This window comes from Anopheles gambiae, chromosome 3 (assembly GCF_943734735.2).
Source record: "Anopheles gambiae chromosome 3, idAnoGambNW_F1_1, whole genome shotgun sequence".
NCBI lineage: Eukaryota > Metazoa > Arthropoda > Insecta > Diptera > Culicidae > Anopheles > Anopheles gambiae.
This window is the reverse complement of record NC_064602.1, coordinates 8,038,766-8,064,113: the sequence shown is the minus strand read 5'-3', so window position 1 is coordinate 8,064,113 and position 25,348 is coordinate 8,038,766. Positions and strand designations below refer to the sequence as shown.

General features: G+C 49.2%; 5 protein-coding genes across 8 annotated transcripts; 2 read left to right on the top strand and 3 right to left on the bottom strand.

Annotated features, from left to right (window-relative positions):
- Positions 1 to 212: 212 nt before the first annotated feature.
- On the top strand, positions 213 to 1,152 carry LOC1277713 (uncharacterized). Its single transcript, XM_317199.6, has 2 exons — positions 213 to 535; positions 603 to 1,152. Exons 1-2 carry the CDS (start codon positions 313 to 315, stop codon positions 1,112 to 1,114), a joined length of 735 nt encoding a protein of 244 aa, XP_317199.4. The 5' UTR covers positions 213 to 312; the 3' UTR covers positions 1,115 to 1,152.
- LOC4578094 (zinc finger protein 271) lies at positions 1,137 to 3,267 on the bottom strand. Its single transcript, XM_061656275.1, has 2 exons — positions 2,871 to 3,267; positions 1,137 to 2,757 (listed from the first exon to the last, which is right to left on the bottom strand). Exons 1-2 carry the CDS (start codon positions 2,988 to 2,990, stop codon positions 1,456 to 1,458), a joined length of 1,422 nt encoding a protein of 473 aa, XP_061512259.1. The 5' UTR covers positions 2,991 to 3,267; the 3' UTR covers positions 1,137 to 1,455.
- Positions 3,268 to 3,797: 530 nt separating this feature from the next.
- LOC1277715 (protein pelota) lies at positions 3,798 to 15,702 on the top strand. Its single transcript, XM_317201.5, has 8 exons — positions 3,798 to 4,143; positions 4,239 to 4,335; positions 4,421 to 4,567; positions 4,647 to 5,054; positions 5,124 to 5,193; positions 5,268 to 5,460; positions 14,459 to 14,565; positions 14,643 to 15,702. The coding sequence occupies exons 1-8, from the start codon at positions 4,103 to 4,105 to the stop codon at positions 14,741 to 14,743; spliced, it is 1,164 nt and encodes a 387-aa protein (XP_317201.5). The 5' UTR covers positions 3,798 to 4,102; the 3' UTR covers positions 14,744 to 15,702.
- LOC133393990 (uncharacterized) lies at positions 5,478 to 11,650 on the bottom strand. 3 transcript variants are annotated; one of them, XM_061661945.1, is made up of 3 exons: positions 11,338 to 11,650; positions 8,095 to 8,942; positions 5,478 to 5,764 (listed from the first exon to the last, which is right to left on the bottom strand). In XM_061661945.1, the coding sequence occupies exons 2-3, from the start codon at positions 8,739 to 8,741 to the stop codon at positions 5,644 to 5,646; spliced, it is 768 nt and encodes a 255-aa protein (XP_061517929.1). In that variant the 5' UTR covers positions 8,742 to 8,942; positions 11,338 to 11,650; the 3' UTR covers positions 5,478 to 5,643. The 3 variants fall into 3 exon arrangements, with proteins under 3 accessions (XP_061517929.1, XP_061517930.1, XP_061517931.1); XM_061661946.1 differs by having other exon boundaries at positions 8,095 to 8,939; XM_061661947.1 differs by lacking the exon at positions 11,338 to 11,650 and adding an exon at positions 9,709 to 11,215.
- A 1,054-nt stretch (positions 15,703 to 16,756) lies between the features above and the next one.
- LOC5668304 (maternal protein tudor) lies at positions 16,757 to 25,342 on the bottom strand. Of its 2 annotated transcripts, none has more exons than XM_061661944.1 (8): positions 24,905 to 25,342; positions 23,823 to 24,116; positions 21,728 to 23,745; positions 21,454 to 21,651; positions 20,109 to 20,773; positions 19,795 to 20,023; positions 18,966 to 19,728; positions 16,757 to 18,882 (listed from the first exon to the last, which is right to left on the bottom strand). In XM_061661944.1, exons 3-8 carry the CDS (start codon positions 23,662 to 23,664, stop codon positions 17,035 to 17,037), a joined length of 5,640 nt encoding a protein of 1,879 aa, XP_061517928.1. In that variant the 5' UTR covers positions 23,665 to 23,745; positions 23,823 to 24,116; positions 24,905 to 25,342; the 3' UTR covers positions 16,757 to 17,034. The 2 variants fall into 2 exon arrangements, with proteins under 2 accessions (XP_061517928.1, XP_061517927.1); XM_061661943.1 differs by having other exon boundaries at positions 23,867 to 24,116; positions 24,905 to 25,111.
- Between the last annotated feature and the right edge of the window lie 6 nt (positions 25,343 to 25,348).

Genomic DNA, 25,348 nt, shown 5'->3' with positions numbered 1-25,348 from the left:
CTGTTAAAAAGTGCCTAATAGAAATGTACCCGTTGTATTTTTATCTTAAATTTAAAGGCGTTACAAAGACAAACTACCCGCAATCAGCTAAAACATGAAATTAACTCTATTTGTTACCTCCATTTGCAGGGCTCGTACCTGTATGGGCTATTTTCTTCATTTTGCCTGTGCGCCAAGTGAGCCCTTTTTTCTGGATCCCTTTGCAAGTTGTTTATTTACATCTGCAAGAAAAGAACAGAACGTAAACAAAGCTACAATGGAGTGCATTTATTTATTAAAATTGTGTTTGGGTGTTTTTTTTTATGCTTCAAAATGGTTTGCTTGTTTGAGAGCTGTGAAAGCAACAGGCAAACGGCAAAGAAAAACCACGAAAATGGCATTCGATTCATCTCATTCCCCACAACGGACTACACCAGCGAACAGATGCGAAAGCTGGCGAAAAAACGGCTCTACTGGTGGTGCCAGATTTGTGGCGTAGATTTCACCACAACGCTAATCAATCAGCTTCACATTTGCTCACGACATTTCATTAAAGGTACAACATAAACCCTATTAAGTTATATTTAAAGTCCACAAATAATTAATAATTCCCTCGTTTGTAGGTAACTGTGCACCCCTGTGGGATGTCCACAACCCAGACTGGCTGCCAAGTTTATTCATCCCACCGCAAACTCGTGAACCCGTCGACGCATCGACGATAGAAAGCTGTAAAGAGTTCCTGCGCCACGAACAGCTCACCGAAGAATCCATCGCTAACCCACTGCTTGACCAGCGACCCGATCATTCAGCACTTCGAACGCTGCTAATTGATGAAATCATTGCCTACCCGATCGGGCGAACGTACTTCTTGCTCGACGACGAAAGCGACCATTCAACCCCGTCCACGTACAGCGCCAGACAGTTGGCGAAGGAGTTAAAGAAATGTGTGTCCAAATCCACCCCGATCGGACGCATGGTGCTGGAACGGAACGCCCCCGACTGTCCGGAGCGAATGTTCTCGTCCGGCAGCACCGTAACACAGCTAGATTTGTCCGTCCCGCCACGCTGGGAGATGGAGAAAACCATCATGACGCTGCAGCACAGCGTGCTGGAGCTGCTGAACCATTTGGATTGAGTAAATGCCATATGCTGGGATATGCTTGATGAAATCGATTTTTATTTGCTCTTGTTTTTTTTTGTTCAGAAATTTATTTAATAAGAAAAAATGAAGAAATGCGAAAAAGCGATCGGGTGAGTATTATGTTTGTTTGTGCATGCTGAATAAAGAACACGACACGACGAATGGGGGAACCTTTTTGCGTGGTACAAACTACATCCAATACTTGTACGAACGTAAAAATGCGACTCTACTGTTTGCCTTCCTACTCGGGCGGAACAACATCTAGAAGCTTGCCGACGACGACAGACCAACAACAAGCCGATATTAAAACGGATTAAGCGGAGCTGGCCCCCTCTTTACGGCACCCGCTTCCGGTGCTGAGCGAAGGTGTGCAGGAAAAGCTTCCCTCTGGAGATGAACGATTGCGGACAGTGCTTGCACCGGTGCGCTTTGACGCCGGTGTGGGTCCGCTCGTGCACGAGCAGGGCGGCCCGAAAGCGAAACCGCCGCGTGCAGCTCGGGCATTCATACTTTGCCTGCAAGTTAAGGTGCGCTCGCTGGACATGGCTGGTTGCTGCTTCCTCCTGCTCTTTCATCGATTCCTCTTTCACCTCCTGCTCTTCTTTCATCGATTCCTCTTTCACCTCCTGCTCCTCTTCCATCGGTTCCTCTTTCACCTCCTGCTTTATGGTCTTCACTGGTGGTGGTGGTATTGGTGCCGCCGATTCCTCATCCACAGGCTCCTCCTTAATTATCACATCTTTTGCTTGCTTTTTTGCCACCACCACCGGTTGACACTCGGGCTGATTGACTGTGCCGTGTGTGCTGACCGTACCACCGATCTCCTTTCGCTCCCTCTCCATCGGTTGATCCTTTACCTGCGCCAGCTCCTTCTCGCCGCTCGCCGACCGCCGGGGAATGATGCGATACTCGAGCATTATACCTGCCCCGGCCGGTAGCCGTCCCTCACCGCCCGAGCAGTCGATCGTGCCGCTGCTGTGCTCGAGTATGTCGCTCACGTCCAGCGCCTCGTAGAAGCTTTCGTCCAGCGTCATGGTGCTCTCTTCGATCCGGGGCGACCGAATAATGTTAATAATGCTCGGCTCGATATTGGCAATGTCGAGAAACTTTTCGTGCTCCAGCTCGTGCTGCTTCAAGCAGTCCGCCGAGTAGAACTGCTTCGCGCAGTGCTCACACTTGCCGACCGGTTCCTTCTTCACCTTGTACTTCATCGTGTACGTCTTCTCGCACTTGGTGCGATCGAACGTGATGTCAAAGATGTCCTCGCCCTCCTCCACCGTGCAGTCGAGCTGCAGTATGTGATGCTCCCCGTCGCCGTCCTCCTCGTCCTCCTCGCCAAAGTCACCCACAAACCATGCGTTCTGCTTGAGATTCATCTCGCCCTCCTCCCCGTCCGTGCCCGGCTCCGGCCGCAGATCGATGTCGCACTTGCCCTGCTCCGACTTGTGCGACTTTTCGTGCAGCTCGAGAAAGTCCGGATTGGCGAAGCAGCTGCCACAGTCGAAGCACCTGTACAGCAGGCTCTTCCGCAGCCGCAGCTTCACGTTGTACGTGCGCACCTTCGTCCGGTCGATGCCGTCCGTCTTTTCCGTGCTTTTCTGCAGTGACGCTATCTTGGCCAGCACTTCCGCCAGTTTCTGGACAAGTTTTTTGGAGTAGTAAAAGAGAACAAAAAAATGCCATAAATCGACACGATTTTATCGCCCCCACTCACTCACTCAGACACACATTCACCCCTTCTTCTTCTTACCTCTTCGCCCGTCTTCAGAGTGCGCTTGGAGCGGTTCCGATACTGTCTAATCGGGTTGACCAGCGGTTCGAAGCTTTCGAGCGATTCCATCTTAAACTCCGCGCACGGTTCCTGCTCCATCGTCTCTCGTTCACGGGGGGACGGCGGGGGTTGGTTCCGGGTTGGTGCAGTTGTTTAACGCCACCAAGTGCGTTGTGTTGTAATTCACCTTGCGACTGCTCTTCTCGTGGCGTTTGTTTTATTTTTCTTTTCTTTTTCTCTCTCTCCTCTCCAGGGCCAGGGCAAAGCATCCACACGGGGATGCGAAAGCAGCAAGGATTTGCAGCCAAGGGTCGAGAAGAAGCAACACATACGCAGCCAAATGTAAACAACACGCGTTGACAGCCAAGAGGGGAATTTAAATGGCCACCCGTACAACATGGAGAGGATTTTGACGTTGGATTATCGCTGCATCTTGCTCGTTTTCTCTACCCTTCCTTTACTTGCTGACGGTGCTCGTTTTAAAGTGCAATTACAATCTTTCCCAGAGTTACGAGAATAATGTGTTCTGGAGCCATTCGCGTAACTCGGATTTTCGCACAAGTCGAATATCACGTTTTACAGCCAAAATAAACTTGAGTTAAAGTGATTTTTTACTGAATTTAGTTCATTTATTACTTATTTGATTTTGTCATCCACGCTGCTGTTTGAGAGATGCTAATGTTCCAAACAACCTCGACCACACGGCGTGCTCTCAAAACGTTCGCTACATTCACTTGAATTCCGTTTAATTTCCTCCATTTTAGGTCTTATTTTTCATAAAAAAGGAATTCAGAATCTTTTTCCCAAACAAACAAAATGGCTTGAAACGTACATTTTTTTTTTTCAAAAAACCAAAAAAAGTTCGCTCTCCACCAAACCAACCCCACACAAACAAGCTGTCAAGGGAAACTTCGCGCCATCTGTGGCCCATAATTTCGCCAGCCAGCCCGCCAGTGACATTTTAACCAAAACAGCAAATATTTTCGAACGTGGAAACACTTGCGGGTCCGGACGACGTGCGATTTCGATGCGATTAGGGAAACAAATTAACCGGCAAAAATGTACAGAACTTTGCCCAGGAAAACGTACCGCCCGCACCGTTTGTGACCGTTTCATGTGTCTAAGTGGTAATTAAAACCTGCCTCCTTTCCTTCCTGCTTCCGAACAAGTAAGCCGAGAGACAGCTCACAGTGCCCCTGGCATCTGCCACGATGAAGCTGATCCGCAAGAACGTCGACAAAACGGGCGATGGGTAGGTATCATGCCAAAGGAGCAAGAAGTGATGAGAGAAAATATGTGCCGGATGTGAAATGTATTGTTGTTTCCCGCTCGCTTTCGCCCTAACAGGAGTGTTGTCCTGGTGCCCGAAGATCCGGAGGATATGTGGCATGCGTACAATCTAATCGCAGAAGGCGACCAAGTTCGCAGCAGCACGATCCGGAAGGTATGTAGAAACGATCAAGTAAGCGTTGCTTACATGAAAGCCACACTCTAATCAAGGGAGTTCCTGTTCCTTTTCCTTCCAACAGGTACAAAATGAATCCTCCACGGGGTCATCCAGCAGCAGCCGCGTTCGCACGACACTCACAATTAGCGTCGAGACGATAGATTTCGATACGCAGGCTCAAGTGCTGCGCCTCAAAGGCCGCAACATTGAGGAGAACCAATTCGTAAAGGTAAAATGGCACTTCATACAAGTCCAGCAAGCATTATTCTCAATTCGAACGACTCCTTTCCGTCCCCTTCCCACTCCAGATGGGCGCCTATCACACGATCGATCTGGAGGTGAACCGTGCCTTCACGCTCACCAAGCCAGAGTGGGACTCGATCGCGCTGGAACGCATCGAGATGGCGTGCGACGTCACGCAGAATGCCGATGTGGCGGCCGTCATCATGCAGGACGGGCTGGCGCACGTCTGCTTGATCACGTCCAGCATGACGCTGGTGCGGAGCAAGATCGATGTGGCGATCCCGCGCAAACGCAAGGGCTACGTGCAGCAGCACGAGAAGGGCCTGAACAAGTTCTACGAGGCGGTGATGCAGGGAATAATGCGGCACGTTAACTTCGACGTGGTCAAGTGTGTGCTGATCGCGTCGCCCGGCTTCGTGAAGGATCAGTTCTACGAGTATATGTTCCAACAGGCTGTAAAGACTGACAACAAGGTACGCATTGCGCGGGATTTAATAATGTCGGAAGTGGATTTTAAACATACAATTTTCTTACACCTTCAGGTGCTGATAGATAATAAAAGTAAATTTATGCTGGTTCATGCGTCCTCAGGATTCAAGCATTCTCTCAAAGGTATGTATCGATTAACCCCAAATTAACCCCCGTCGAGCAATAGTTTCATGTAGCAATTCTCTTTATTATTTCAGAGGTCCTACAAGATCCGGCCGTAATCGCCAAAATGTCCGACACCAAGGCGGCCGGTGAGGTGAAAGCGCTGGAAACTTTCTACACCACGCTGCAGCTCGAACCGGCAAAGGCATTTTACGGCAAAAAGCACGTCTGCAAGGCAGCTGACGCTCAGGCAATTGAAACGCTGCTAATTTCGGACAATCTTTTCAGGTCAGTGAACACACACCTTTTGGGGGGTTTATTTTATGATCTTTCTTTTAGGTATTACTATTTTTCTTGGCAATATGGAACGGATTCATCCGGAGAAGATGTTCTAAATCTAGTTTTTTAAAGATAATTCTAGGAAGTGTGTGTGTGAGGGGGAATCATCCATTGAGTGTTGAGCCCGTTCTTTTAGATCTGCAACGGTGGCAGCACGATCTGATCCATCGGTTGATCGTACCCAAAGATGTTGCGATCGTAGCTGCGCTGGTAGCTTAATCGATTGTCCAACTGCTTGTGGTGATTGGAATATCTGAAAAAAGAGAGAAAAAGGGAAATGTTTTTTTTACATTAAACAAATATTGCTTCAATGCACTTCATTCCTTTGTACTTAAGGATGTAAAATCCTTCACCACCAGTTCCATCCATGGACCAATAGCCAATAAATCAACAACCCTTTTGTGTTAATACATTCAAGGCATCGGATTTATTGGCTATTCGATTGCCTCCTCGCCAGAAAGGACACCGACAGGGGGAGGGGAGGAGAAAGATTTAAATGAAGATAAATTTACATTGACCTTTTCGTTTACTTCCATCCCACCCCGCCAGCGACGCATGGGCATATAAGGCACACTCGCACTGGGGTAATTGTTATTCAATATCTCCTCCTATCGTGGACCTTCTTCGCGGTGGCAATAATGTGCCCATCCAAAAATGGGCAGCTGCGCGAAATTAAACCCTGTGCCAACCAACAAAAAGAAAACGTTTCCACCTCCGTTCGCATTGCCAAAACCAAAAAACGAAACCCCTACTGCTGCTGCCAGCGAATTTCATTTAATGTATCGCATCCGCGTGAATGGAGCACACAGCTCGATCACAGCAGGAACAAATGCACCATTAACCAATCGAACCACTCTGATTGAACGACTCTCATGACCCATGGTCGGTAATTTGATTATCGACGTGTAGGAGACATGTATTGGAGCGCTTTCCGTCACGCTAGGGTTTGTTGAGCATGAATTTGTTGTGCACTCCTCGCCCTGTAGCGTTTTTCGAATTCGGTTTCAAGCATATCAATGGGGCCCCCGTGCAGCACACCCATAATTTATTGTTTCACGAAAGGCACGCCAAGCAGTGTGTCTTGTCTTGAGGCCACGGGCAATAAGCACATACCGTCATGCAGATGAGCGCAAACAAATCGAATGATCATTCGACCAATAAACGGCGCTTGAAGTGATCCACTTCGCCGGATCGCGCGCTAATTGACGAACACAAGTAGCGATACGGACACGGAGACGGTTTGACGTATTCTCGCCAATCTTAAGCACAGCTCCCTCCCCCTTGTTTCCGATAACTCACTGAAGTAGCGCTATAATATTAGCTCAATTACGCCACGGTGCTTATCGCCAAATCCCCAATTCGCAGTAACGAAGAAGCGCTGAAGAGACACATATGAGAGGGTCAAAACAAAGTGATAAGAAAAAGGGAAAGGTGTTTGGCTGAATTTTCCAACAGTCCCTACTTTCTTATCAGCATTTAGCATTTCAAACTGGTATCCTATTTTTGCCAACTCGAGGAGCTGGGAGTACTTCCGCTATTGCTCAACTTACATCATTTACACACGGACGGTTCGATAAGACGACCGGCAGACGGGCAGTGTGCAGTACACGCTCAGTGACATGCTCGAGTTACGCACTGCTATCGGGGTGCATTTGTGTTTTGTACAGTACATCAAGCAGTTAATGCCCCTGCCGTTCGTCCGATTTGCCGATGGTGTTGGTTGCTGTGTGATGTATCGTTTCAAGTGTTGATAATGCGATACTTGCACATGGAATTGTTTGCATTTGTAGATCTACAACACATTCCTCGTGGCACAGTATCATTAACATTCCAACTGTTTTCTTGGGAAACATAATACACAAAAATAGGAAGTGGAGCTTTGAATACTTCGCATCATTTCAAACAAACAAACAAATAAACACGGCCCAACCCAGTTTAAGTTGCCACTGAAGCAAAACTAATCCCTGCCCCCCCTAGCGCGTTGGCCAAAAACACAATCACAGTGGCGGAGGCCTAATTCCCTCCCTTCTTCCAAAGCATTATGCAAAAGCAAAAGAGCTTTAGCACGAATTAAAAAGCTAACGCTGACCCAGCAAACATGCCAGGCCGGGGACAGCCCGCCCCCTCCCCCTCTCAAGCCATCTGTTTTCTATGACCCATTTGCATATACCAGTTGCCAATAGTGTTTTTGTTTTACTATTGTGCCAACGCGACTACACTAAGGCGCTTTTGGTGGCGTTCGTCGTACACATACACTCACTCTAAACTGGTTCATCCCCGCCACGTGTTGCTTGGTGCGCATTTTACAATCGTTGGACTGCGCTGCTCTGATCTACTTAGAATCGAAACCTCTTTTTTGCATATAATTTTGGTGCGTTTTCTAAGCACAATCTTACGTCGTTCATGCCTCAAACTCAAATCAACTCCCTGTAGTGTGTAAAAAACGATCAATCAAAAAGCAAACCGTATCTCTCACCGTGTCACCACCCGCTCCCTTATCTAATAAAAATGGGGTGGGAGTATGGAGTAGCACAAAGTAAAAGGTGTCTTTTGCTGTTGACACTTGCAGCACACGCCACCCACCTGCACTGTTGCTGTAGAACGAGCGAACCTGGCCTGCTGCCGCCAGTAGCTTCCGATTGAGGTCTCGTACCGCCGCCGGATGATCGTGCGGCAAGCAATCGCGTGGCAGCAGCTGCTGGCGGCGAAGGCCCACAGATTCCACTGCTGGCCGGTTTTTGATAGGCGGCCGTTGAAGACCACCCGCCCGCAGTCGATACCATCGGCTGACGCCGACCGCCAGTGTCAGGCGGCGAACCGAACCGACCGGATCCCGAAATCTGTGGGGGTGATTTACTGCAGCGACCTCTCGCCGGTGCGCTCGTTATATCATGTTCGGTTTTATTGCTCACTCTCCTGCTGTTGCTGCTGCTGACAGATCCGTGACGATCGTTATTGCTGGTGGGATATCCCGCGTTCCGTATTGTGAGGTTGTATAAGCATTTGTTTAACTTGCTGTTGCCTGTGCCGTTGGCTGAATCACATGTACCCGGGCTCGTTCGATCGAGACCCATGGTCAAAACGGGACGTCCGGTTGGGCCGATGTAGTAGTCCGGCTTGCGTTCCGGCACGGGTAGCTGACTTACTGCTGCTCCTCTACCCTGTGTACTAATCGGCATTCTTTCTGTGGACCGTTTGTGGAGTGCAAGAATGGAATTCTTGCGGAACATGCAATGATTTTTCCAGCTTCTCGCTCTCCCTCTATCTTTCTTTATTTGTTACTGTCCAGCTCGCTGGTTCCAAGGTCAACGACTCCTCCACTCTGCTGTACACCGTTGTACGTACGATCGCGATCTGAGTGATCTTTTTTTCCCCTCGGTGTTTCGGTGTTTTATTGTTAGGAGAAAAGGCTGTAGCTTCGGCTCCGACTGCTTTGGAAATTGAAGAGAAGAATGGAAGCAAAGAAAAAGGTAATTTAGCTTTGTTAAGCAAAAAGAGTTCGGCGAGAAGACGTAGGAGAAGAATGAAGTAAAGCGATTTAACATTTATACCATTGTGCTTTTACGGCGACGGGGGGGGTTTGGACTAAGAATAAGACTTTAGGATGCATATTTTGAATGCAAGTTAACTGTAATTCTTTATAACCAGCAATCAAAACAAAGAATGAGCACCTTGTTGGTGATCTTCACACGCGATCTTTGAAAGATCACGATCGACGAAGGCAACGAATGGACAGGAGAGCAATCTTGAAGTTACTGATGCAAAACAGACTCTCCCACCGCCCTCCCTGTACATGGATTTGTTGGTACAGACACGCTATCTTCGCCATCTCTAATTACTGTGTCTTTCCTGAGCTAATTATATGTCTCTCCCCATTTGGAGGTGTGCTATACTTGCAAGCAGCTCCAGCTTGATGTAGTGTGGAGCCATATGGTAGATGTTACGTTTTATCTAATGTAGTCAATTCTACATGGTTCAAGATAAGGATTTTGTTGAGTTGTAGAACTCCTTTACTGTTAAACGATATTGGAAGTTCACATCGTTTCATTTCCTGAAAGTCCCTGGAAGTAGATGGAAGACTAACTCATTGTGATCTAACAAGGGATCACGAACCTATCGTCATGTCTGCTTTTCGATGCATTTGTCACCTAAAAGCTCCCCCCCCCCCCCCCCCCATGTTGACTCAGCACATTTTACCTCATACAGATCCGTCGTCAGACACGGACTTTAAATGTTGAGCCACGCAACACAACACAACGTGCACGTTTGTGGAATTCCATCAGACCTTGACGGATTCTCTCGGGACTGGACGACGCACAGCAGACACACAAAAAGGACGCGATAAGAATTTTAATCTATCATCTGGCGACGGATTGTTCTCTTGTTGGGCGGTTCTCCGCCCAAATACTCCCAAGTCACAAACAAATCTTTGCCGGGGTGGTGTGTTACGTACACGGCGCGCTGCCCTGAGTAGGCAGCTGCCAAGAAATAAAAACCGGAATTTTGCGTGGTGATCGCGAATATGAGTGAGTTTCTCTAATGGATCTGTAAGAACTTGGTATGTTACTGGGGCGGATTCAGAGCGCTGCTCTGTCAGCTGTATGTGTCCACGCATGTCCAAGATTGGGTACGAGGGGGGGGAGATCATTGTGTGTACAACAAAACCCACCCACCGCCCCTGTTGGGTTCTAGAAACACGCCGCGCCGTTCTGAGCAGCACTGTGGAGGAAGGATCGCATTTCACTAAGAGAGATCACCCGGTTTTGGAAACACAATCTCGCGCCACAAGATACGGGGCCCGCGCAAAAGGTCGCGCATTCTATCGCGGAACGTTGGACTTGTTGCTATGGGATACCGCGCCTCGCGTATATGGTCTCGTACCGATCAGAGGAGCTTTGCAGTTAATTACACTCTGTTTCCCCGGTGAGAGGTGGCCTCCTACGACTAATTACAAGCTGTAATGTGATAAATCTCCTGCCGCACTTAGCTCCATTAGACTGTCGTTCTAACGATATAGCGCTAAGGAGAGGGGTGATTGCATTTCCTTTCCTTTTTTTTCTTGTTTCACTGCATTCGCAAATCAATCACACCCGATCTGTCACGAACATTGCACTTTGCACGATTTTTCACCGTGAAGGAAACCTCCACTCAGACAGACCGGACGTATGTGGAGGGATGGGGGCGGCTGTCATTATGCCGCGATGATTTTCCCCGAGGGGCGCGCACAGAGAAAGCGAGCGTGACAGATCGGTTTATGAGTGGTTCGAATTTTCCGCTGTGTTGTGGTGCGCAGTTTACATCAATTAAATCAGCGTGGTTGCGCCACCTTCGTCCCCCCACCAGGGGGTTCCCCAAACACGCCGGGGTGCAATTGAAAACCATGTGCGGCGCATCATTAGACGCAAACGGTCTCGATGGGTGAGGCAAACGATTGAAAGAGAAGAGAGAGAGAGAAATTGTAGTCGTCTCGCGGTAGCATAAAAAGAAAGCATCAAATGAAGCGACAAACACAGACACACACACACACACATACACAAACATAAATACACACACGGGGGACTTTCTCCTCTGGCACATCTGCACAAACAGTCCACTGATGTTCGGGGCCGTCACACACGTGCCGCTGATCAGCGTAACACACAAAGTCGGCGACGAAAATACAAACACTACAGACAAACGCACACACACTGTTGCTTCCTGATGTGTGTAGATTGCTTCGTCTTTCTATTGCTTTTTCTTTTCCCTTTTCAACGCGCATTTAAATCGGTAAAACGTGACTTTCGCGCGACACCCTCAGAAACGAGAAGGGAATTTGGTTGTGTTTACCTTAATGTACAACTTTTACTTTTCTTCCGTTTGGGTTGGCACACACTGCCACACAACTGGGGATTTCAGTGTTATAACCTTTGCCGGATTTTGCTTTCCCTTTGCTGATGACAACCTTGTTTGAATGAATGTTTACGAAATAGGACACTTCTTGAAGAACTCTTCACTGAACTTATTCTGCTTCATTTTGCTACGGCTACGATTACGAACGGCGGAAGGTTCTTTTTGCTCCGCTACACGCAATCTTCGAGCGCTTCGAACCGGTTGCTGCGATCGCGCGTCCCTTACTACTTTGTGTTGACGATGTGTGCCGCGTAGAAGTACGAGCGAACGCAACCGACTTGCGCCGCCGCCTTGTAGATAGGGATGTGCGGCAAGCGTATGTGATTCAGTAAAATGTTGACTCTCTCGCTGGAGAGCGTTTAACGGAGCAAAAGATAGGCAGCTAGATGCTGTCGAATATTTGAAACATTTGTATGTAATTTTAAATCTTTTTTTTATTTTTATCCTACATTGGATAACTTATGTTAGATGGTCTCCAAAAATAATTAATTATGATCAATTGATTTTTTTTAATATAAATTAGAAATCAACAGATTCTTCTAAATGGATATCGATTCTGTGAATTGCCCTTAAAAACTAAAAATTAAAAATTAAAAATTCAAACATTTTACTTTGAATCTATTTCAAATCACCGTGCCCATCTCTCAGTTTGGTTGCTGTAGAAACCGACGCTATCTACCCGGTGGCGAGAGAGGTTTTTGCGAGCGAACCGGTTCGCTCTTGGAATTTCCTAGCTCATCTAACAATCTCCCGCTCTCCAATTTCCAAGCGAGACCGGTTTTCAGACTCGCCGTGGCGGTAAACCGGTCGTCCGGCAGACCTCCGGATTCCCATTGATCTACATAAACCTCGTCTTGTTCTGGATCTTCCGATATGTTGCAACAGTAGTACAAAGCAAGGGCCTCAAGGGCTCTAACTGAGCTGATTTTGAACAGATTTGTGGTGAGAGTTTGCTACCAGCATATTCTTCCTCCATGGAACAATTAGACCTAGACGATGCAAGTAAAACCTATAAAAAAATCACTCCACAGACCATTGATGACATAACAGCATAAGTCCAGAAGGGGGATCATCGCCTGTCGAAGTATACAGTATTGAATCTGCATTTATTTTAAAAACGTTTGTTCTGGTTTTGATTTTGAATCATCTTCTTCCAACCCAAAATGTGATCACCAAAATGAGGACAGTGTCTTTTTTACGGTTTGGAGTTACCGCGTTACCGGTACCTGATGATAATGTGCCAAGCAAACATACCACGCGCGCTCTCAATCACTATCCCATTTTTAACGGTTCCATCCCGCAAAACCGGTCTGCAAAAAATACATCGCACCCCGTTAGCATGCTGCGGCTTGCTTGGTTTAAGTATCGTTGCTACTAGCAACTGGAAGGCAGGTATGTTGCAACGAGAGCACATCACCCTGTCCCGAGCTGTTCTTCCTCAGTGGTGACTTTTTGCTGGAATCACACGATTCCAAGGTGACAAGCGCGCCTCGCAGACACTCGCACAGATATTACTCCCTTCCCCCCCCCCCCCCCCGGCTGATTTTTGCACAGATTTGTGCCTAAAAGATTGGGAAATATTGGCGGGGTGAAGCTATAATTACTTACACCAACAACACCCTGCACCGTACCGTGCGCGCCTCTACGCCTTAATCCCGGCCTTTCACGCGACGACTTTAATGCTCCTTCTCCACCAATATGGTACCGGCCAAATTGCCGCTGGCCATATTTATTGGTGCCGTTGCACTTTGGCCCACCGAGCGGCGGCACTGATTCAAGCAGTGCAGCTAATAATTACCGTAGTTTGTGTGGGGTGTTTTAACTTGTGAAGACGAACAGACAGAATCCACAAGCTGCGCAAGTCCGTCGGTCCAGTTGGTTCAGCTTAACATGTGCACATCATGACCCACAATACATCCGGAGCTCAGCTAGAATGCATCCCCGAGGAATGTGCACATGATGATGCCCCCTTTAAACACACACACACACGTACATACACACCTTCTCTTAAGATCGATTGCTGTAAACAAAATAGATCTTTTCACTTTCCGTAAGATTTACACGAACAATGTTTCTCGAGCTGCGAGCTGTTTTGCGATGTTGTTTACATTCCGTCCGCTACGTCTTCCGGATATGGGATTTTGGGAAGCCGTTGGCATGAAAACACAAGAATGGAAAGCCGCGTAGTTGGCTGGCTATTTCTTCAACCACAGCAACACGACGTTTGCCAGTCGTTGGACTCGTTGGACCCATGCAAATGCTGATGCGGGGTGGCAATAAATGGAAAATCTGGCACGAGAAACACGTTGAACCGATGCGCTACCGAAACTCCGAAACTCGTACGGCGAGAAGAGGAAGGGTCTTATAAATAGATCCCTGTCTTCGCGGTCTCTATTTTTCCCCAAAAAACCACACAACATCGTCGCCGCGCACTCATAAATCGTCATCGTTGCGATGGTCACGTTTTCCGTGTTTACTAGATGGCAAAGGACCCGTCGTCGTCGGGCAACGGATGAGGGAGAAGTATTACCAGTTTGCGTCGGTTGCTGCGATGTGCCGGGAATGCGAGAATCAGGTGATGCTTTTAAATGATCTCTCTGAGCTGAAATTTACGATCAGGAAAGAGATTTCCAAAAATATCTTCCAATACAATCCAAAGCATACCTACCTCCTACTAAACAGTTCTAAGTTTGAAATGGGTTGAAGAGTATCGCTTCACTAAAGGTACACCTGTTACCTGTAACACCCAACAAGTAAGACTTTGGAAAAGGCAACGCGTAGACGCGATCAACAACACAACAGAGTTTGGGCGTAACCTTTAGTAGGTGAATCATACGCCGAAATGGCAGCAAAATGTCGTAAAAACGGCGTCGCTTTCCCTATTTTTAGAAGATCTTGTTGTCTTGGTGTTTTTTCCGTGATTTGTAACGACCTAATCGCGTCTAAAACCTAACATTGCCGTGCCGTCTGGGAAGTTCTCACCGGGTGTCGTTTTCGTCACGGGTTTTCGTGGACTTTGGGATCTGATGTTTTCTTCTTCTCCCTGTATTCTACACAGATGCCAAGATTTGGCCACACGCAAAGAGTACGTCCAGCTGGTAGAATCGGTCCGGGATTCCGGTGGTGAGGTCAAAATATTCTCCAGTATGCATGTCTCCGGCGAGCGTAAGTACTTCCCCCCTTTGCAATCATTTGGTAGAGAGCTCCTTAATAATATCTCTTCATTCTACCGTCGTTACCAGAACTCGCCCAGCTCACCGGTGTGGCGGCAATCCTGCGCTTCCCAATGCCAGAACTCGAGGACAGCGATAACGAAGGAAGCGATGGGTCCGAGTCGGATTGAACCCAGACAGAGACCCACGATGCAGCGTTTGTGTCCCTCTCCTTACGACCGCTAACTAAGTGTATTTGTCTAGTTTGTGTGCTTTTACTGCTTAAGAGTTAACGTATTCGCGTGGGTTTGATTTATACCGTAATGGGGGGGGGGGGGGGGGGAGGTGGGTCATAAGAATCATAAAACTTGAATTGTGTCGTATGTTTCCTTTCTATGACAATCAGCTCCGCTTAGTTGCAGACATTATTATCCGTTTTTTTTTAATTCACATGATAATAATATCCATATTTTAATTATTTTCAACATCATTTTTTTTGCTGACCACATACATTCAGGGACATTTAGGGACTCAAGCAATATTAGCTAGGTATTATCCATTTTGCTCACGGTGTTTGTTGTTTTCCTTGCGGTTGCTGACAATTTGTTATTTTTATCTTAACTTCTTTTTTCCTAATTACTCCGGATATACAAAACTCGTAGGGCTGCGAAGAATTCAGCGAAAGCATGATAGCCTAATTGAAACTCATTATTTCAATTACCGAGATGACCCATAGTACATAGAGAAAAGTAAAAAAGGAATAGGACGGACGCGTTGTTAAAGTATGAAGCAGCAAAACACACACACACAACACTTACAAACCAGACCACTCAGGATAATATCTACGGAATACTGCAATGATTATAACGTTAATTGTAAATAAATGGATTGACCCTTCCGAGCTAAATTGTAATCATCCGACACGAACAAGCTATTAGTTAAACACATTGGATGTGTATTAAGCGTAGAGCAAACGACACACAAACGACTTTGTTAACACGAAACTCGTAGGAAACAGCCACTGGAAAGGAGGTTCTTCTACCATAGTTGCACGAATGCAATGTCAGATAATTGCGAGATAATAATATGTCGATTTAATTGCGATGCGGAAACAACGATGTTAGCAATATACTCATCTAATTTCACCTTACTTAACACTTTAGCTCTTTCCTTTCTTTTTGAGAAATTAAAACTCGTTTTTTGTTTGTTTTTGCTACACATTCGCGTACGATAGCGCTTTATTTAAGTTCTTCGGGATGTGTTTTAGTAACAACAACAACAGTGCTGAGTAATAGTTATAAATAGTAACAATCTGGGATTGATAAACCCTTTTTAGTTTTGTTTCCTTCATTTTGTTGGTGCGTTTAACGCGGTTTAATGCTCGCGACGGTTGGTCGTTGTACCAAACATTTTTGTTTGATTGTTGTGCCTCACTCACACTATTCTCATGTCGCATAACGAAAGGGATTTTGTACAATGTTATTATAGCTGCACGCCAGATAATGGAGAGCCCTTTGCATTTTCACCTTCTGTTTTTGGATTCATTTTTGCGAGGACTGCACTCACTGGAGATTTTCCTTTATAACGAAACAACAATCACAATGTAATGTAAGGCACTTACTGTAAGGCTTCAGTGTTTTAGATTGTTTTCTACAACACGGGGCTCCCTTCTAACTTCATCGCCCACTGATAGAGGTAGCGCTCTGGATGGAAGTTTTTTTTTTCATGGAAGGCACATTTTTCAAATCATTCGTTTAATAGTTTAAGGCGTTATATTCGTGAAAAACAATAATTTGCATACGTTAGCATAAAATGAGTCTATTAATAGTTCTTTGATGAGAGATGTAGAGTTCATTTGGTTGTAATTCCAGTTCAATGCGGCTCTCACTCGGTCTAATATTTTCGTTTTTTTTTTGCCTAGTTTCTTCTACACATCCCCCGGAATCACGACCATTGTAAGTGTGTTCGACTAGCTGGATAAAATCAGTGCAGAGTTTAGTGAAGATATGATGAAATAACGTAAACGTGACAATACCACGCATAAATGAATCGTGCAATGAAATTCCGAAGATGATGATGATGACGATGCGGCGCGTATTTATGTTAGTTTAAATTCGTTTGAGCCTGTTACACGCTTCACTAAAACAACAGCAACAACAAAATCATAAATGAATGAATGAATGAGTGAGTATAAATCATCAAACTTACAATTTAAACCTCTATGAGTGCATATTTTAATTCAATAACAAAAAAAAAGAAATTTAATGTGTCTTAAATCTATACCTCTCTTTATCGCGTTTTTCGATTCATCGTTACACCGCACGAAGGGGGAAGGATATCTCCCACACCGCATCGCATTCCTTTGTGCACTCGAAGCGTATTGCACTTCTGGCGGGAAGCGAAATCGTCGATCGGTGCCGGTGTAACGGTCGTTTTTTTTTTTTTGCATCACAAAGAGCACAAACCAACACGCACACACGGATCAGTTGTTCTCGAGAAACTCCAGATCGCTGTTCGCTCTGAAGAAAGCCTGCTTCGGTTTGGCCCGCTTAAGTGTATCGCTCGAACTAACACCGCCACCACTAGCAGCAGCGGAAGTACCGGAAGCGCTGTTGATCATATCATCACCCACCACGATTTCGTCGACGGCATCCTCTCGCAGCAAATCCTCCACATTGACCCCGCCGGGCGTGAACAGCCGTATGATGAGCGGATCACAATCATTCCGTACGATTTCGAACGTAAACACAGCCTTGCCCGAGTCGGCCAGCTCGGTCAGCCGGCTGCGCAGCCGGCTCCAACGCACCGAACCGAGCGTAATCTCATCGGTCGGCAGATAGTGCTCCAGGCAGCACTTCTTCGCCAGCCGGGACATTTCCTCGATGCTCGGGGGCATCTTGCGCAGATCGGTTGCCGCCGCCCGGTACCCGTAGTCCACCAGCAGCACATGATGGTAGGTCGCCTGACCGCCCTGAACCTCCGCCAGCACGAGCGCCCGACAGTACTTCCCATTGTGCACGAGCTGCGCCAAGCAGAACAGCCCATTCCGGATGTCGCCCTCCGCGATCGGCTCGCAGTGCTTCGCCTTGGCGGCCAGCAGCTCCTCCATGTTGCGCAGCGCATCGAAGCTGTTGTTGAACTGGATGAAAAATTCGGCCGGCGAGTTCACGTGGCTAACGTGCACCTTATCGTCCTCCAGCTGGTAGCTATCGTCCAGCCGATTATCGTCCCCGAGGAAGAAGCTAGCGCTCATCGCATCCGTCGCCGAACCGGTGCCCTTCTCGCACAGCGCCACCAGCTGGTCCACAATGTTGCGGCCCTCGTGGAACAGCTCCACGGTAGCGAACGACGTGCCCGGGCTGTGCAGCTGCACCGTAAATACCGTCTGTCCCATCGCCGTCAGCTCGGCAAACTTTTCCTGTGCCGCCTCCGACCAGCTCTTCACGTTCTCCGGCAGCCGCAGCGCACACTTGGCGCACAGTCGCGTCAGCTCGGCAATGCTCGGCTCGAGCTGCTTCAGCTTCTGCACCGTGGCGCGGTTCCCATAGTCAATAAACTGCACCTCGTATTCGCCCGGCTTCGGTATGGCCAGCACCTGCACCCGGTACCACAGCGTATCGTCGGCGAACTCGGCCAAGCAGATCATGTTCACCTTCGGCTCCTCCACGTCCGCAAACTTGCTCACGTCCGCCAGATAGTTGCCCATCACGTCGAGCGGATTGACGTCCCGCTCGAGCTGCAGGTAGAACTCGTCGATCGATTCCGTGTGGCTGGTGAAGCAGCGCTGCCCGGACGGGACGTACAGCAGCCGGGTGGCCAGCTTTTTCTCCACCAGCATCTCGGCAATGTCCTTCTCGCCGCTGCGCACGCTGATGTAGTGTACGCCCTGCGCTTCGGCCAAAAAGTGTACCTCTACCTCGTCGAGCGCACGCAGTATCGTGGTGGCCACCTCCTTCCAGGCGGCCGTCTTTTTGCGTCCCCCCTTGGAGGCGGACGCGGCAGCGCTGCTGCCCTCTACCTCGGCCGAGGCGGGTTGGATCAGCATCGCGCACTGTTTGGCGTAAATTTTCCACTTCATCAGATCGTCGTTGATGTCGCGCAGCGTGCTCTTCTTGTTGCTCGTCACGATGTCCGTGTGGCCAAAGTCGACAAACTGGATGATCAGATCGTCGTGGCTGTCGATGATGAGCGCCCGGTACCAGAGGTCGTCGGCCGAATACTGGGCGATGCAGTACCGATCGGCGGAAAAGTCGCGCAGCGGCGGCAGTGATGAGGCAATGATTTGAAGCGTTTCCTGCAGCTGATGCAAATCTCGAAGATCACTCTCGAGCTGGCGAGGGAATTTTGATGGAGAAGTGAGAACATATTTTGAATTAAAACATTAAACCCTAATGACCCTCTCATCCGGCTTACCTGTATGAACAGCTGACTCGGATTATCGACATGACAAATCTTGGCCCGTATCTTCTGATGCTTCGCCTCGTGATCCTCGATCGACGGTCTTGCAGGGCCGCCCGGCGTCGGTGTGGACGATTGGCGCTGATTCAGTATCGTTTCGTAATCCAAATCCGCCACCAGCTGACGATCCTTCAGCACGCTCACGATGCTGTAATCGTTCGAGGTGATGTCCACGATCCAGATCCCGTTCCTAAACTCGACCACCTTCAGCGACAGCTCGTACGACCCCGTCAGCTCGCTGATCTCACTCTTGATGCGCTCCTCCTCCACACCGGCAATGGCCGCCATCGGCAGATGCACCCGATGCGCAAACGCACTGTGCTCGAGGAACTTTGCTTCTAGCGCCTTCAGCTCGCTATGCTTGATCTGCTCGCGAAAGCCATAGTCCACCAGCAATACCTCGATCTTTTCGATGTCCTGCAGCGAGACGATCTTCGCCCGGTACCAGTTCCCGTCGTCCTGCGACCTGGCAGCACACATTTCGTTCATCGCGAGGTTCGCACACGGGACGGTGCTCTGCTGCTTTTCGTAAAACTCGTACAGCTCGTCCGCCAGCTTGGTGATCGCCTCGTTCCAGCGGGCGTTCTGGACGTACAGACAGTTGGTGCTTTCCACGTGCGTCACGTACACGTTGAAGTTGCTCATCAGCACCGGCATCTCGGCGATCGTTGGCTCCGGCTGGCCCGTTAGCGCGGGTATTAGCAGGGAAAGTATCAATCTGAAAAAACGCATGTCAAGAGATATTGTTATCTATTTTTTAGGGGCAATAACAAAGAACACATACTTTTCATCGTTTGATACATCGACCACCTGTGCCAGGCAGTAGCGCTGGAGCCATTTTTCACGCAGCTCCGCCACCGTGTCGTCAGCCGAAAGGGTCGAATCGCAGCCGTCCGTTCGGCAGCAGAAGATCGCTTGATGGCCGAGCAGCTTCACACGCAAATCGTTCAAGCTTTTAACCTCTACCAGCTGCACCTTCAGTGTTTGCCCCTTCAGTCGGGTGAGATCGATATCTGCACAGTTAAAAACAAACATTTTTAACAATCGTTCTCAAAATAACCGCTTGGATATACATCCGTTCGGTGTATCCCCACATACCAACGTAAACCTGGGCAATGAGATTATCCTCCAGCAGCTGCTCCTTGAGATCGCGCCCGAGCGAGTTCACCTTGCAGTGATACTTGCCACCCTCGACACGCTCCACAAAAACTGTCTCGAACTGCTTGTCGTTGCTAATGTACGAGTCGATGCGGCTCTGCAGCTCCTTCACCTCACAGCGCAACCGGACGTCGGGCAGGGCGCACGCAATCGCCATCGGGGCGAGCCGGGTGAAGCGTCGTTCCACCAGCCAGAGGTCGTTCGCCGACAGCGCAAGCTTGTTGCCGCCGTCCACCAGCTCCACCTTGTACTTTTGGGCCGACTCGTTGTACTTTAGCACGCGCCCACGGTAGAACGCGTTGTGTTTGGGGTGGCGCACGACCACGATCGAGCCGGTGGATGGTTTTGCTGCCTTGCCGCCGCCGGTGCTTTGCTGCTGCTGCAGCTGCTGCTGGTGCAGCTGCTGGTTGCTTTTGTTGCGATAGTACTTCTGGAGTTGCTTCATCATTTCGTGGTACTTGTCCTCTTCCGAGCGCAGCCGGACGTAGAACTGTTCCGGCGAGTACCACCAGGAAAGCACCACGTCCTGCTTCGTGTCCAACGGCACCGTCTGCTCCGGGAAGGTACTGCGGTACGGCAGGAACTCATCGGCGGGTTGAGCGTTGCTGGGAATGGGAAATAAAGAGAAATTCAATTATTGCTATATTTTGCACAGCTGTACAACATTCAAAAGTGACTTCTATACAGTACAGTGCAAAATGTCACTGTCAATGTCATAAAAAAGTCTCACTTTAAAAATCCATGTCAGCATCACGTACTCATTTGTGATAATCAGAGGTGATACTCAAAACGATTGATGTGTCCGATGCATGCTTCGTGACATTTTTGCGACCAACGCTTGGTCAGTCACTATGTCATGACTTTTTTTACTGTGATCAGTTCTGCAAAATGTCACTGACATAGTCAAGACAAATTCCGGCTGAAACAAAATCGTGTCAACGTCACGAGCTCTACTGTGATGATCAGAGGTGAGACTCAAACAGTTGTTATGACCATCACATGCTTGGTGACATTTTGTGCAACAAACTCTTGGTCCCAAAATTATGTGTCAGTGATCATCATAATAGCCATGGGGGATATACGGTGCGCGAACATGCTCGAGTGCCGAGTGTTTGACCCTACAGACAATCAAAGCAGACCGAGCGAGAAAGAATGCTCATGGTGAACATCTTGTGAGGCTCATGACATTTTGCAGCACTGCTTCTACCATCACACAAACACTTCAAAAAGACCATGAAAACCGTTTTTTCCATTCCAATCGATCATCGACGTTCTGCAAACTCACCTTTCCGCGGAAACCACTGGAGCGTAAGCAGTATTTGCATGATCTTGTGCCGCATTACGCACATCCATCTTGTTTCGTTCGTTTCGCTTCGCTTCGTTACTACCACCAGCACCACCGACCGACCCCTGGACATTGGCTGGAGGGCTGTTCGGTTCTGCACAACGATCATCATGCTCGTAATAGTACGGCATTTGGGTTCTGCAGGAGAAAAAGAAAGACAAAGGTATGAGGAGCATTCGAAGTGTAATTCCAGGGCCCAGGGGGTTCGTCTTACCGTTCCTTATTGAACCTTGGAATGTCATTACGTGCGCCAGCTGGCGCGATTGTAGCCGCGCCAGTTGCCGCCACACGCTTTACGTCCTGCTTGCTGTTGCTGGTCGACGAGTCACGGCTACTGTGATTGCTATCACGTCCATATCCAGCGTTACCACCACCGCCGGAGCGAGCATTGCGCGGAGGACTGGCCAAATTACCGCCCGTTTGCAGATCGTACGCCGTGCTCTGATTGCCCGGCAGCGGTGGCCCACCGCTCCATTCGTCGTTGGTCAGATCGATACAGTCGCCCTGGCCGGAGGAAACTCCACTGGAGGAAAGCGGAGCCTTTCCCGAATCGCCACTCGTTCCCAGCTGATCACCCTTTGCAGTGCCAACTGGTCCCCCAGACAGTCGTTTGTTATTTTGCTGCTGCTGCTGTTGCTGCTGCTGTTGCTGCTGCTGCTGCTTCTGCTGATTGTTGGCCGAATCCTTCACAAACTTCACTGGGTTGTTCAGCTTCAGCAGCTTCTTCGACACGTTCAGTACGGGCGTTTCCGACTCGTCCAGCAGATTGACGATCGTTTTACCGTCCCGCACATCGCACACGATCAGCTTGAACGGTTTGCGCTCCTTGTCAACACCCTCGGAGAGCATTTCGAGCTGGGGCGTGGACAGATCATCGCTGGTCGATCCTTCGAACCCTTCCAGGCAGCATTCGAACGCTTCCGGCCGTTGGTGAACGAAGCCCGGCGACAGCCGCTTCAGCTGCACGCGCTGCGCCGTGATGATGTTGCCGTAATCGATCAGTCGCACCCGGATCTTCGGATCCGTTTCCACCACCTCCGCCCGGTAGTAATCGTTCGGATCGAGACTGACGGCGTACGCGTCGCCAACGCCCACCACCGCCGGGGTACCGCTCGACTGGCAGTGCACGATCAAATCGTCCATCATTTTATCAAACACAGCCACATTGTCCAGCCGGTGGACGTAGAACTGCGAGCACGATTCGATGTAGCGTATGACCACGTTATAGCTAGCACCACGCTGAAGACTGGCCAGGGCCGGGTACCGGTACACCTGCTCGCGACAAAGCTTCTGCAGTCGGTTGAACAGGTTTTCCCCACTCTCGTACAGCTCACAGTACGACACGAAGGCGGCACCCTCGGGCGGCGTCACCTTAAGCGACAGCACCTTCCCGGCGACCAGCCGCGAGAAGATCCCGGCCACGTCCGCGTTCACATCCTCCAGCCGGCGCACGTTCGAGAGCGCGAACCGGGTGGAGAATATTTCGTAGCGGAGAAATTCGGGCGGAATTTCGAACAGGCTGCCCGGGTGCACGGTTTCCGAGTGGCCGTAGTCGACGAACGAAACGGTACAATTCCCATCCTGACCCAGCGCCGTGATCAGTGCCCGGTACACCATGTGGTTTTGCGAAAAGCGAGCCAGACAGGCCATGCCGAGCTGCAGCTTGCGGTTGATCGCCCGCAGCGGCACCCGGGCCAGCGCGCTCATCATCTGCGTTAGCGCGGTGTGGCACGAGTGCAGCTGCACCATGAACTGTTTCGGGCCGTTCTGCACGTACGACACGGTCACCTGGTACAGTGAGCCCACGGTCAGCGTGCTGGCATTGAACGTTAAGCTGCCGGGCGAGGCTGGCGTAATCGAACGTCCCGCGCCGGTTCCGTGCGCTCCCGGCTGGGGGGTACGCAGCACATCGTGCTTGCGCGACTGGCTGCTCGACCGTTGGTGCGCTTGCACGGGGAGCGGGCCGCCCGCACCGTTCTGCAGGTGCGCACCGGCACGGGGCTGATGTTCGTGGGCCGGCGGCGCCGTGTCCACGAGATGCGGAGGATAGCCAAAGTCGCCGAGCACATTGCGGCCATTGGGGTTCGGTGCAGTGCGCAGGGAACGGGCCGGTTGCAAGTTTTTGGCCGCCTGGTAACGATTAATATTCATATTCACACGCAGCGCCTCCTTCGCCCGTTGTCACAGTGTGCCCTTCTTCCTCGGGTAACTCGTGCGCGTGTGGTCTGATCGCTGCAAAAAAAGCAAAAGAAACCGAAGAAAGGCAAAGCGTTAAATCGGAAACGAACGACGTACGTAACTGTACGTACGTGCCGCGCAAAGCCCGCCGTACGCAACCCAAATCAGGACTTACACAGCGCCTACCGCGATCGAACTCGGCGGAAATCGTTTACTGTGCAAGACCAAGATGTGCGTCGTCGTCGTCGTCGTCGGTGTTTGTTACACAGTTTCTTTTACTGTCGAAACATTTTCCACTCTCCGGGGTCGTGGGGAAGGAGATCGTTTCTCTCCTCTCTCTTTCTTTCTCCTTCTTTAACTCTTTCACTGCTTCACTGGGCGTTGGACTGGGTTGGTGTTGGCGGTAATGATGATGATGATGATTGCTAAAACGAAATCGAGCAAAGCAAACACACAAACGGGGTGCGTAACTAGGGTGCAGCAGCAGCATTACGAATGGACGGAGAAACTCCGCAAGAAAAACGTTTGAGGATTGTTGTTTTTTTGTGCGCTTCTCCTTTTTCCAACGCATCACTTCATTTCCACCATTCCGCTTGTGCAATTCGTTTGTAGGGTGGGGTAGGAAAACGGCCTACTGGGGATGCGCGCCACGTGGGGAACACCAAGACCCCCACGCAGCAGAAGGTGCAACCGAACGGAGAGATGTGTACCGTTAGTATCGTGTCTCGAACCGTTTCCTTTAAATGTTCGTTCAATGAAATGTGCAATCGATTAATCGCGCTTCGAACTGGAGGTATTTTTCCAATTAGATTACAGAGATCCTTCATTGTATTTCTCTTCCGTGGAAGCTAAATCGGACACGAATCCCACTGGTTAGATGCTCCTAGCCGGATTAGGATCGGGGAAGGGGTAATCCGATCGGTCACAACTCGGATCAATCGCGCTACCCGTAATCGCAGGTAATTAACCTAATCGATTACAGAATCACATAAACAGGGCGTGCACCTATGGTACCATTGTTCACAAATCCAACAATGGAGCCATTTCTAGATTTTGGGGACAGGGCAGCGCTCCCTGGCAGTGGGAACCTGTAGGAAAGTTTTCCTCCTCACGCACACACACCGACTCGCTTTTTTCACTACCTCGTTTGTTGACTTTCTGTTGACTAATTTTCACTGCGAAACCACACACATTCCAGTGCACATTTACTTACCAGAACGTGGGACGACCGAAGCAAACGCCGTTTCCGTAATCTGATCCCGCCTGCTAATTGTGCTTTGTTCGTGGTTCCGGTGCCTCCTTTCCCTACCAAACGTATCGTCGAAATGCGCCGCTAGCTCTGATTGGAATGCAACAAATGATAGTGGAGAAATGAAGTAAGCCAATCTGCCAACCCCCTTGGGCCCGCCATCCCCCAGCCATCCCACGCACGAAACGTCAAAACCCTTCACAACTACACTTTTAAAAAGCATCGCCAGTGAGGGTAAATCGCACCATTTTTTTTCATTGATTTTTAAAGAGACTTGAAACCTTTCTGCTTCATTCGTCTCTACAGAAAATTGCACAGATTTGGAGCGTTGGCGATGCTTTTTGAAAGTGTAGTTGTGACGGTTTTTGACGTTTGGAGTGAGGGTTTTTTTTTGGCCTGCGGGGACTG

Bases quoted from the DNA above. Each gene is read 5' to 3' on its own strand.
- LOC1277713 (XM_317199.6), top strand. From the start codon at position 313: ATGGTTTGCTTGTTTGAGAGCTGTGAAAGCAACAGGCAAACGGCAAAG. The intron at 536-602 runs GTACAACATAAA...CCTCGTTTGTAG, and splicing joins CTCACGACATTTCATTAAAG to GTAACTGTGCACCCCTGTGG.
- LOC4578094 (XM_061656275.1), bottom strand. From the start codon at position 2,990: ATGGAGCAGGAACCGTGCGCGGAGTTTAAGATGGAATCGCTCGAAAGC. The intron at 2,758-2,870 runs GTAAGAAGAAGA...AAACTTGTCCAG, and splicing joins CTCTGAAGACGGGCGAAGAG to AAACTGGCGGAAGTGCTGGC.
- LOC1277715 (XM_317201.5), top strand. From the start codon at position 4,103: ATGAAGCTGATCCGCAAGAACGTCGACAAAACGGGCGATGG. The intron at 4,336-4,420 runs GTATGTAGAAAC...TCCTTCCAACAG, and splicing joins GCAGCAGCACGATCCGGAAG to GTACAAAATGAATCCTCCAC. The intron at 5,055-5,123 runs GTACGCATTGCG...TTACACCTTCAG, and splicing joins CTGTAAAGACTGACAACAAG to GTGCTGATAGATAATAAAAG.
- LOC133393990 (XM_061661945.1), bottom strand. From the start codon at position 8,741: ATGTTCCGCAAGAATTCCATTCTTGCACTCCACAAACGGTCCACAGAA. The intron at 5,765-8,094 runs GTGGGTGGCGTG...CTCTTTTTTCAG, and splicing joins GTTCTACAGCAACAGTGCAG to ATATTCCAATCACCACAAGC.
- LOC5668304 (XM_061661944.1), bottom strand. From the start codon at position 23,664: ATGAATATTAATCGTTACCAGGCGGCCAAAAACTTGCAACCGGCCCGT. The intron at 21,652-21,727 runs GTAAGACGAACC...TTTCTCCTGCAG, and splicing joins CCAAGGTTCAATAAGGAACG to AACCCAAATGCCGTACTATT. The intron at 19,729-19,794 runs GTATGTGTTCTT...GCGTTTTTTCAG, and splicing joins GATGTATCAAACGATGAAAA to ATTGATACTTTCCCTGCTAA.